Source organism: Pteropus vampyrus, unplaced genomic scaffold, assembly GCF_000151845.1.
Source record: "Pteropus vampyrus isolate Shadow unplaced genomic scaffold, Pvam_2.0 Scaffold300, whole genome shotgun sequence".
In the NCBI taxonomy this organism is placed as follows: Eukaryota; Metazoa; Chordata; class Mammalia; order Chiroptera; family Pteropodidae; genus Pteropus; species Pteropus vampyrus.
Window position 1 is genome coordinate 619,051 of NW_011889081.1, and position 11,085 is coordinate 630,135.

Sequence of the window (11,085 nt, forward strand, 5' to 3'; positions counted from 1 at the left end):
AAAGACACTGCCTGTACCCTTTTAAGGGGTGAGTGTTATGGTATATGAATTATATCTCAATAAAGCTGTTATTTTTAAAAGTTAAGGGGAAAATGTGTCTAAAAAAACTGGGGGGCAGAGGTGTAGGGAAAGGCAAGAATGAAATAAAAAGACTGAGAAACCTTGACCTGGGGCCTGCTCACAAGGAACGTCAGAAGCACATTTTGGTGGTGGCATTTTTATTATTTTGATTATTTTTACAGATCTGTAATTCGTTAACTGAAGCCCTGGGACCAGGTATGTTTCTGAATTCAGAATGTTTTGGATTTTAGAAAGGTAACATGGCACGCATACACATGACAGGCAGGCAGGGTTCAGGATAGCACACGATATACCAACATAGAAATGTTTGTAGGGAAACAAATATACTGCACACTGAGTGAACTACCTGAGGGCTCTAAGTCCTCACCATCCAATACAGAAGCGCATGTGGCTGTCAGGCTAACCCGAGTTGAAAATGTGCCTTGAGTGCAACACCTTCCAGATTTCAAAGATTTCATACAAAAAAAAATATTTTTTAAAGAATATAAAGAATCATTTTTATATGGATTACAAGTTGAAAAGGTGATATTTTGCATCTATTGATTCAAAAAAATAGATCATTAAAATGCTTCTCTTTGCTTTTTCTAATGTGGCTACTAGAAAATTTGTAAGTTGCCTACCTGGCTTGTCTTTGTGGCTTATATTCCGTTTCTACTTGGATGGGAGCTGCTCTAAGAAATCTTCCATCAATTTGGGGCAGGTGTGCCCTCAAACGAGTTTATTCCAAATTTATTTGTTTAAAGAAACTGAATTTCAGTGTTTGGGGATTTCTGCATTGTAATTGCAATTCTTAGATCAAAGGGTAGCCTGCGGGCCTGGAGAATCAGATGAAAAGGAAAGGGTGGGAGTCCTTCTGCCCAGCCTGAGGCCAGCTGGCTCCACAGCCAGGCCCTGCCTGACCACTGGTCCCCTGCCCCAGCCCCTCAGTCAGTCCCCTGCAGCTGCCCTTCCCAGATCCCTCTGCCCAGGCCCTCCCCCCCACCCCCCCAGCTGCTGGGTCAGCCCTGCCCAGCCACTTGTCTGCAGCTCTACGGGGGGGAAGGGGAGGAGGAGACAGGAGGAGGTGTGTGAGGGCGGGCTGAAGCACTCCACCAGTCTCAAGCAGAAGCCAGCCATGTCCATCATAGAGCTCCTGCTCCTGCTCTTGCTGCTGGCACCGCCGCTGAAGCCCTCCTCATTGCCACCCCTGGACACCCCAGAGGGCAAGGTCACCATCACAGGTCTCATCCTTTCCTCAATAGAGAGAGCCACCTCCTTTCTGAAGAAGAGACTGCCCGAAATCAACCTGGATGGCATAGTGGGATTCCGGGTGCTGGAAGGTGGGTGTGCTCTTGTTCCCCTGGATTGGCCACCAGGAAAAACAGTTCTCAACCTGTCACCTTCCTGCCCTGCACTTCTGGGACCTGGCCACCTTCTGGCCCCTAATAGTCCGCTTTGACTATTAGGAAAGAGGGGTAAGGGTGGCTTTCTCCTTTTGGGTGTCTGGGGGACCTGCTGTCATCAAACTTTTTAGAAGCAGGAAGGATTCAAAGGCCACCCAAGAAAAGATTTGGAAATTATTATTTTCCTGGGAGGAAATAATCCATTTGACAGTCCCTCCCTCCTGACATGCCACAAACGAGGTGGGCACAGGGGATGTGCCCTTTGAAGGGATATTTAGGGGAAGGTGACCACAGGCAAAACCAGAGACCCCCAAGATGGGTTCCAGCCCTGGTTCCCCCCACTTCCAGTCAAAGCCGCCTGGAGGCTCCGAGAAGAGAGCCAAATGTTTGTTCAGCTTTGAGAAATATAAGATCCCCAAGGAGAGGGCTGGAAACAGGCCAAGGCAAACAGGGAGCCACCTCCCACACACATCACGAGTTGCAGTAGGCCCTTCTCCTCAGGCCACCAGGGTGGCAAAGAGCCGGTTTGGAGTCAGCCTGGGCTCTGGTGGGCCCCCCTCCCAAACTGGCCCCCGTGTGCAGCTTTCAGCCCATCCGGACTCCCAGTCTGGCTGGAGGAGGGGCTCTGGGACAGAGACATCTCCTTCGTCTCTGGCCGCCACCAATCTCTCCCACCCCTGCAGCGCCACTTCTCAGTCTATAGGCCACCTTCGTGGGAATTAGAAAAAGGCACCCCTTCCTCAAGTCACTTGACTGCCATCTGCTGGAAACTTGCCTTAATACACATACAAACCCATGATAGGAATGTGTGCGGCCCTTGTGCAGTGTACAACTCGCTCAACTATACAGTGACTCTCCACCCTGCAATCTGAATCCCTCCTTAATTTTTCAGTCCTGTATAACAACCCAAAGTCTCCCTAATTAATTCCAGTAGCTAAACTTTGTTAAGTGCTTACTTTGTATTATGGACAAGGCTAAGTCCTCTCTATGCATTAACTCAATTAATCCTTATGACCTCCTCCTCAAAGAAGTAAGGACTATCCTTATCTCGTTTTACAGATGAAGAAAGTAAAGTGGAAAGAAAGTGAATGACTTTCTGGTCACCCAAAAAGAAAACATTAGAGTCAGGATTTGAACCCAGGCCCACTTGCAGAAATCAAGCTCCCAGCCCCCACCCCCGTCACCCAGCAGAGCCCCACAGAGTCTAATCTCCAATAGGCTCAGAGAATTCTTTCCCCTCGGGTGTTGGAGGAGGCAGAAAGGCTCAGGAAGCATTATATCTTAGGGTCTCTTTTCCTGTCCACATGGCTTGTCACATGGTGGAGTGAATGAACTCTGTCCCCTTCCAGTGCAGCTGAAAGGCGTTCAGGAGGCGTGGGCCCAGGACCCCCGGCTGCAGCCACTGAGCCTGCGCGTGGGGAAGCTGGTGCGAAAGCTGGAGCCGCTCCTCCACAGATCCATTTTCTACCTCAAGCTGAGTGATCCCCAGTACCTAAGAGGTAATGGCGTGGGGTAGAATCCCATTTCCTTGGGAACACAGCCTCTGGGAACATTTACTCAAATAACCTAGTGTGGCTCCTTGAGTGCCAGGGAATGTCTGGGACAACCTGTTACTGAAAGTGTCCTGTCGGCTGAGCACGCCACAGGCTGACCCTGGGGAATGTCTGTTCATCCTGGACTTCAGATTGAAATGACTTATTCCACCCACACAAGAAGAGATGGAAAGGAGGGAACATGTCCCCCCTTGTTTGTTCAGCTAGTGCCCAGGCTTGGAGGCCTTCATCCTAGACCAGAGGGTAGAGGAGGGCCTATCCCAGAAGGTGGGAATCTAAACGGTAATTCAGCCCTTTGCACAGCAAACATTAGTATCCTGCTAGCATCTCTCTTATGCCTTATAACACTGAGAGTCTCTTCTCATCAGCCTTGAGTTACCCTACCAAGGGCCCGATCCTATAAGCCTGGCCTCAGTTATTGTAGGGGGCGGGGAGGAATTATAAACCAATCCATCATCTGACCCTGTATCCCAGAATCACAGAACATGTGCACGCCCCGCGGCACATGACTGCGGCCCAGCCCTCCTTAGCCCCTGCCTCCCTCTCTGCAGTGGAGGCCCTCTACCCTCTCCCAAGGCCTGGTCCCTAAGACTCTCCCAGCCCACATCTTCCTCAAGAAGGAGATCCATTTTCTAACTGAACCAAGGGAGTCAACTTACCCTTTTTATATGTTTCAAGCTTCCATAGATGCAGTGGATTTAGCTAAAGCCTGTTACAACACTATTCTAGTGCCTTTTTTAATGTTTTTCTGTTTGTTTGTTTGTTTGTTTGTTTGTTTGTTTGTTTTAGAAAAATAGCCTCCTGAGTGTTTCAAACACAATGCCCAACCAGCAGGTGAGGCTTAGAGCCCTGAGCAGACACCCATGTGTGGTCAGGGCTGCCCAGGAAAGGACACCGGTTCCTTGGCTCCAAGTCACAGGAGCCTGGGGGCAGGGCAGCTAAACGCAGTGTGGCCCACTGCTCCTGTGTCTTCCCCCACCCCCCTCCTTCTGCCAGAGTTCCAGCCAACCATCCAGCCCGGGTTTTGGAAGCTCCCACACGTCTGGATGGATACCAACACCTCCATGGTGTACTCCAAGTTTGAGCTTGAGGACTCCTTCTCAGAGGAACACAGCGACTTGTGCCTGGTGCAGCTCCTGGGAACTGGGTAGGCCCCCTGCACTTGCCCTGCTTGCCAAAAACCCCAAAGCACTTGCGCTCTGCCAGTCCTTCTGTTGACTTACTCTCCAGGTCCCCAAGGGTTTGTGCAAAACCAGGAGCAGATCCCCCAGAACCACCCTGACACCACCCTCTCCCACCATGACATGAGAGCCTGCCCCGACTCTCCACCCAAGGCAGCCAGCCTGGTTCAGTCACCCAACCCCCTTGCATTCTCACCCCCACCTCCTGACTGATCTCCCCACATCAGAGGGTTCTGGTCCAAAACCACCCCTGAACACCTCACCCCCAGTGTGAAACTTCCAGTTGTTTTCAAGATAAAGCCCCACCTCCCAGTGCCCTTCCATGTCCCCAGGTTCCTCTGGTCCAGCCCTGGGGCCTCTTTTCAGACCCTCAAAGTCGCCAGCTCTTCCTCCCTCTATAAGCCTTTCCCTTTACTGAGCAGGCTCCTCTGTGGGGCCTCCTCCCACCCCCATTCGCCCCATCCCTGCACCGAAGTAACTGCTCATACTTCAGGGCCAGCTCCAGCATCCTTCCTCCAGAACCTTCCCTAATTCCACTGCATGAGGCTGCCCTCCCTGGGTGGGCTGCCTCTCCTAGCACCACCTGTAGCCACAGATGCAATATACTTTTGTTTTATGGTTCTGTCTGGTCCACTGGACTGTATGTCTAGAAAGCAGGACCTGAGCCTAGTTTAGCTTCCCTGCTGAGCAGTGGGCTTGGAGCATATTCCCCCAGGGGCAGCCCAAGATGCATGGTCAGAGGGGCAGCACGTGCGTAGACATCCACCCTCTCAGCATCCTTCAGAGAGCTTCTTGGGCCAGGACACAGCTCGGCTCACAAAAGGTCTGCGCTCCAGTGAGGGACCCACTCCGTGTTGTCTGGTCCTTCCTTTGGGGCAGGCCTGGTACAGAGGGAATGGCCATGCTAGGCCCACACCCAGGATAGCTCCAGGTCACCTCCCTGTGCCGGGGGTACTTACTTAGCCAATCAAGACACAGGACACTTGTGTTTTACCTGGCAGCCCCTTGTGCCCAGCTGGGTGCCTGGAACCTACAGGGTTCTAATAACTAGTGGGGGAATGAGGACCAGGGAAGGCTCCAGGACCTGGACGTCGGGCTTCCTTTGGGACGCCTGTAACAGCCTGAACCCACCTCTCCCCCAGGACGGACAGCGGTCAGCCCTGCAGGCTCTCGGACTTTTGCAGGACACTCATGACCAAGCCCGGCTGCTCAGGCTACTGCCTGTCCCACCAGCTGCTCTTCTTCCTCTTGGCTAGAATGGTGAGTGCTCTGCGTGGGCCTAGCCACACTTCACCGAAAGAAAGATAAAAGGGGCCCATGGCAGTGTGGTTTTGTATGCTACACATGGGGGAAATAAGCGAGTTTTTGTGCTTTGGACATCAGGAAGGAGAAGTGAGAGTAGCCTGCCATCTGTTGGCTATAAAATCCAACCAAACTGGTGGGGGTGGGGGTGGGGAGAATTGGGATTCTGTTGGACAGAGATCTTTACATCCTGAATTCGATCAGAGGTCATCAGCATAACAAAAAGAGAAAGAGAGCCAGAGAGAAACAGCAGAAAGAACTCGGTAAACAATAACAAATGGAAAAGGATTTACAACAAAGTGAGTAGCGGCTTCCAGGAGACCAAACCAGCCCCACCCCCACCTCTCCCGTGCCCAACGCTCTTCCAAGCCCAAGAGCTCAAACTTTGCTAAATAATCATTGCTAAATATATATTTATTTCTATAGAAAGGTAAGGCTTGTTATCTCTATTCAAAAATGTTAGTCATCGTCCAGAAATTCTAAGCCTAGAACGGCCTTGCCAGTCTTTTCATTTTTAACAGAATCTTTTATTATTATTTATTTGCAAGCCATCACGAACTGGTATTTTTGTAAATACAGTAACAACCAAATTACGAAGAAAATTATTTTGATTATTAGATTGGACAGATAGAAAGTTATCCTGACGCATTGCTATAAAAGTTTCTAAGGCCTATTCTCATCTCCTGTTCTCTCCCCGCAACCGATCCGCAGCCAACACTTTGAGAAGCGCTGTAGCTGCCAGCCCTGTTAGTGTGGAATCCGAATGCAGCGACAGCAGCTAGCGGTTGTAGAGCGCCCCCTAGTGTTGGGCGCGTCGTAATTACGGTATCAACCACCCACAGGAGTGCCCCTCCCGTGCAGCTCCCAGTGGTATCGCCCTTGCCCTTTGAAGACCCTTGAGGCTCTGAAAGGTTAACTTAACCGACCAAGATTACACAGCTCCTAAGTGTCGGAGCTGGGACTCAAGCTTAGCTCTGTCCGATGCCCCAGCAGGCTGGGAATGTGAGTAGGAAAGAAATTCTGGGAAAAGGGGAAAGACCTGCCCCAAAGGCATCCACTTGCAGTGTCATCTCAGAACGACAAGCCTTTTCCTATAACAGAATTCAAGTCTGTCACTGGACCAACTTCTTTTGTCCCACTAGAAGGGATGCACGAGAGGGCTGTTCCGCCAGAGCCAACACTACATGAACCTCTTCTGCGCCAACATGATGGACTTGAACTGGAGAGCTGAGGCCATTGGCTATGCCTACCCGACCCGGGACATCTTCACGGAAAACAGTAGGCATTCTGCTCTAGGGACAAAGCAGTACTGTGTCCCTGACTGTGGACACACACACACACACACACACACATACACACACACACAGAGTAGAACTGCCAGATTTAGCAAAAAAAATTTACAGGATCCCCAGGTAAATTTGAACTTCATGTAAGGAATGAATACATTTTTGGTATAAGTACATTCCCAAACATTGCATGAGCTATATTTAGACTTAAAATTTTTTATTTGTTGTTTATTGGAAACTCTAATTTAATTGGGCATCCTGTATTTTATCTGCCACTGTTTTTGACTGCTTGCTTCCCCAGAGGCTGACGCAGTGATGGAGCGCTGCACGGCTGACTAACTAGTTAACCGGCAAACAGACAGACACTCAGAGCCTTAGAGATAAGGCAGAAAGGGGGTCCCTGGGTGGCTGCTCCTTGGCTTGTGTATCCAGATCCCTCTGCTGACTCCTACTCCACTGGCCTGGACCAAGGCCCTGAGTGGGAGGCAGGACCCAGGCCTGGGAGCCCCTGCTCACTAAGGCAGACTCAGGACTGCCTCCTTCCAGCCACTGTGTTGAGCGCCCACCTCCTGGCTCTGCCTAACCCTGGCAAGAGGAGGCAGATGGCACTGTGCTGGCCTTGGGGAGTGGAGGAGGTGGACCTGTGGGGGCAGGGCTACGGAGGGTCTCCTGTCTTTGCTTCCAGTCTTGTTCTGTGGAATCAGTGGTTTCTCTGACTTCTACAAGCTCCGGTGGCTGGAGGCCATTCTCAGCTGGCAGAAGCCACAGGAAGGGTGCTTCGGGAGGCCTGGTGAGCTCCTCTTCTGCCCTGGCTGGTGGGATGGTGGGGGCTGGAAGGGTGGTGGGAAAAAGATGAAGTGATGTTAGGGGCACAAAGAGATTTGCAACACCCATGTGCGCGCGCGCACGCGCGCGCGCACACACACACACACACACACACACACACACACACGGAAATGGGCTCGGAACTTTGGAAGCCAAAACTTTGCAGGACGGGAGGCAATCTTGTTGGAATATGTTGGCTGGCTGCTCCTGCAAATTCATTCCTTCAGCGACATTCCCTGAGCATCTACTGCATGCCAGACACTGTGCTAGGCTCCAAGTAAATGAGGGCACTAAGAAAAAGATGCAGAAACCACCTAAACAAACCAATAAGTGAAATAATTGTGAGTTCCGAAAAGGCTGTGAAGTTGACACCTTTGAGAAAGAAAAGAACATTAAGGAAGGTTCCTCAGGCATAGTGGTCAGGGGAGATGTCCAGGTAGGGGTGACTTAGAAGCAAAGGGTGAAGGAGCAACCCCTTTCCAGCTGTGCAACACTGGACAGCTGGGCTTCATTGGGCTCGATTTCCCCACCTGTGAATAAATGGGCATAATAATCTCCTTCCTAATCCATGAGGAGCAGACGTAATACATGTGAAACCACCTGGTGTGTCCTGGGTACAGTGGAGGCTCCCAATAAATGATGGCTTCCTAAATGAGAAGCTTGGGATGCTCGATAAGGCAAAGCTTTTGAAATAAGGGACTCTGTTTTTGAAATAGAAGAGTTTATAAAGTGAAGATTCTCAGGTCTCCAGATCTATAGATTCAGCAGATGGAAGGTGGGGCTGTGGAAACTGCATTTAAAAAAATTTTTTTTAAATTTATTTTTCAATTACAGTTGACATAGAATAGCATATTAGTTTCATAAACCTGCATTTTTAATGAGGTCCTCTGGCCATTCAGATGTGGGAGGTTGAGGGACTACAATTTGAGAAATATCCGTAGATGACAAATTTAGGCCACATGGAAGGATCTGCAGACAGGTGCTCAAGGAAACTTCTGGAAGTGGCTCTAGATTAAAGAGAAGACCTGAGCTGCTTGAGGTGTGAGGACAAGGAGGTTTTGCAAGTAACATTTTAAAATCCATCTTGAGAAGCTCATCTTTCACTCTTCTCCTAGATGCTGAAGATGAAGAATTATCTAAAGCAATTCAACACCAACAGCATTATCTGAGAAGAGTAAAGAGGCGAGAAAAACAATTTGCAGGTAATAAAAATGTCCAAGGGACCTTCTTGGCATGAAACTGAGACACCCCAGAAAGGCTACACACAGTGCTCAATTTGAAACAGGCCCCAGCATCACTGAAGGAGCTGGATCTGAGGGTCCCTTGTGTTTGGGAGTGGGAGGGAAGGGTAGGAATCTCTGATACCTAAAGTGGGGAGTCTAGAGGAAAATCTCCAGTGAAAGGAACACAAAAGAGAAGTTTACTGTATTGCTGAAAATCACAGAAATAATCCCTCTCCATCAAAATCAAGACAGAACAGAACCCACGTCAGGAACTTCCGCAGAGGGAATTGAATATAGAGAACCTGCCTCAGAGGTGTCGTTGAAAACAGAAAAGGTGACAAAACTCAGAGATGAACCACTGCAGGATGCCACTGCCCTCCCTGGAGGCGGAGCTGGAGGGACAGAGTAGAGGAGGTGGTGTTAGCAGAAACCCAGGGGCTGGACGCAGAGGAGACAGAGTCGGGGGAGAAGTACCCCAGCTTCTCCCATCGCTCCACCTCTGCCTGCTGTTTATGGGCAAAGCAGCCTGGGAAATGTAGTTTGGAGGGTTAGCGCCCTGGGGTTTGGAGCAAAGAAGGTCAGGCAGGAGATCTGAGAACCAAAAGGCAAGTGACCAGCACAATCCCAGTGGCCGCACATCCTGGTATTCCCAGCTGACACCTGTTGTCCTGGTGCCACTATGAATAGTGCCCTTTTTCCTCCCCAAAGTGTCCTGGTTGAAATGATAAGTTATGTGGTCGGCCCACCAATGCGGAGAGACTGAGAATAGGATATAACTATATTGGGAAGGAAAAAAAAAGCAAGATAAAATATGGCAGGAAGGAATGTAGAGAGATAGAGAGAAAGAAGGAAGAGAGGATTTGATTTCAATCTTTTTATTAATAAAAAATAAATAACTACAAGGCAAAAGCAGGAAGGGAAGTAGAATAGCCAGCTCAGAGTAGAAGTCCAACTTATACCGGGGACGATTCTAGTAACTAAACATCTCACCATCCACCCCACCACTGCCTCGTCATCTACTTGCAGGTAGACAAGAGAAGAGCATGGAAGCACAAATCCAGCGGGTCTGTAGCTGCCACCAGGGGTTGGCCAGGGGAAGGGAGAGACTTTCTCAGGAGATTCCTAGAGGTCCCCTGCCCTAGATAGGCCCACCTGACACCGAGGGGCCTGGGACTGTCGATGGTGGGTGGTAGGGGACTTCTGTGCACACCGTGGAAGCTAGCTGCTCCCTAGAAACTGACAACTGGAGAGGGAGCTGCAGAAATTCAGAAGCCCAAAGCCTTTCCTGAGGCCCCTGAAGGTTGATCAGCAGCCTAGAAAACTTCCCAGGATGGAACAACATTCCTTCACTTATGACACACATCCATGGAGACTAAGCACAAGATTTGAAGCCAGGCTGTCTGGGTTTGAATCCACTTCTTCCCTTACTCGCTGTGGGAATCGCTCAACCTATCTGAGCCTCGGTTTCCTTATCTGTATAATGGGGACCAAACAGTGCCTCCTTCATAGAGTTATTGGGGTTAATATCAGACCATCGCGCCAAGTGCTCCCCATGGCTTACGGTAGGCCACCGATAGGCATAGGCTGCCTGGGTGAGTAATTAGCGTTCTTGAAATCTGCTTTCTCCCTCCCTCCAAGGGGCCTGGCTGAGGTCCTTCTCTTCTCTAAGTCTGTGAGGGGTGGGGAAAATCTTAGCTCACTCCACCTGCCGAGAAACTAAAGGTGGGTGGCCCACTTTGAGTTCAGAGAACTAAATGACATCTAAGTTCCTGTCTCAGGCAGTCGTTCAGGGTCACATGGGACCAGCAGGCCCGAGGCAGCAATGAGGGAGGCTGTCCGGGTCAAGAAATGAGCTGTAAAGTCGCCAGGGCTGGGAGCTCAGCTCTGCTACCTGAGCCTCAGTTTCCCCATCTGTAAAATGGGGCAATGAGGTGCTGTACTAGAAGGTCTCACTAGGGCCTAAAAGCAGGGGAAACTGGACCGAGCTGGACAAGGGTTTGGCCTCAGGTCAGATCCTGTGGGAGGGGCTCCAGCAACTCTTAACACAGAGTCACCCTCCCAGAGAGAGCTGGCTTTTGTGTCCCTGTATTAGTAAATCATTGGGAGGAAGTGTAACCTTCTGGGTGAAGAGGCTCCAAATGGCTGGAGACATTTCTCTAGAGAAGGGAGCCGTTAGCAGCCAACACCTACAGCGGCTAGCGGATGGGTGCCCGGCCTGGCAAAGTGGATCTGCTGGCACCAGGCTGCCTGGC

At 50.3% G+C, this 11,085-nt stretch overlaps 1 protein-coding gene across 2 annotated transcripts in view; it reads left to right on the forward strand.

Moving 5' to 3' along the window:
• Positions 1-1,174: 1,174 nt before the first annotated feature.
• The window catches only part of CUNH16orf89 (chromosome unknown C16orf89 homolog), a 12,017-nt gene continuing 2,106 nt past the window's right edge, over positions 1,175-11,085 (forward strand). Inside the window, exons 1-7 of one of the 2 annotated variants that reach the window (XM_011376441.2) lie at positions 1,175-1,400; positions 2,813-2,962; positions 4,013-4,163; positions 5,340-5,457; positions 6,642-6,777; positions 7,471-7,575; positions 8,726-8,812. In XM_011376441.2, the coding sequence (XP_011374743.1) occupies positions 1,196-1,400; positions 2,813-2,962; positions 4,013-4,163; positions 5,340-5,457; positions 6,642-6,777; positions 7,471-7,575; positions 8,726-8,812 (952 nt within the window). In that variant the 5' untranslated portion in view covers positions 1,175-1,195. The remainder of the gene's footprint in view (positions 1,401-2,812; positions 2,963-4,012; positions 4,164-5,339; positions 5,458-6,641; positions 6,778-7,470; positions 7,576-8,725; positions 8,813-11,085) is intronic. The other variant, XM_011376442.2, reaches the window with a different exon arrangement.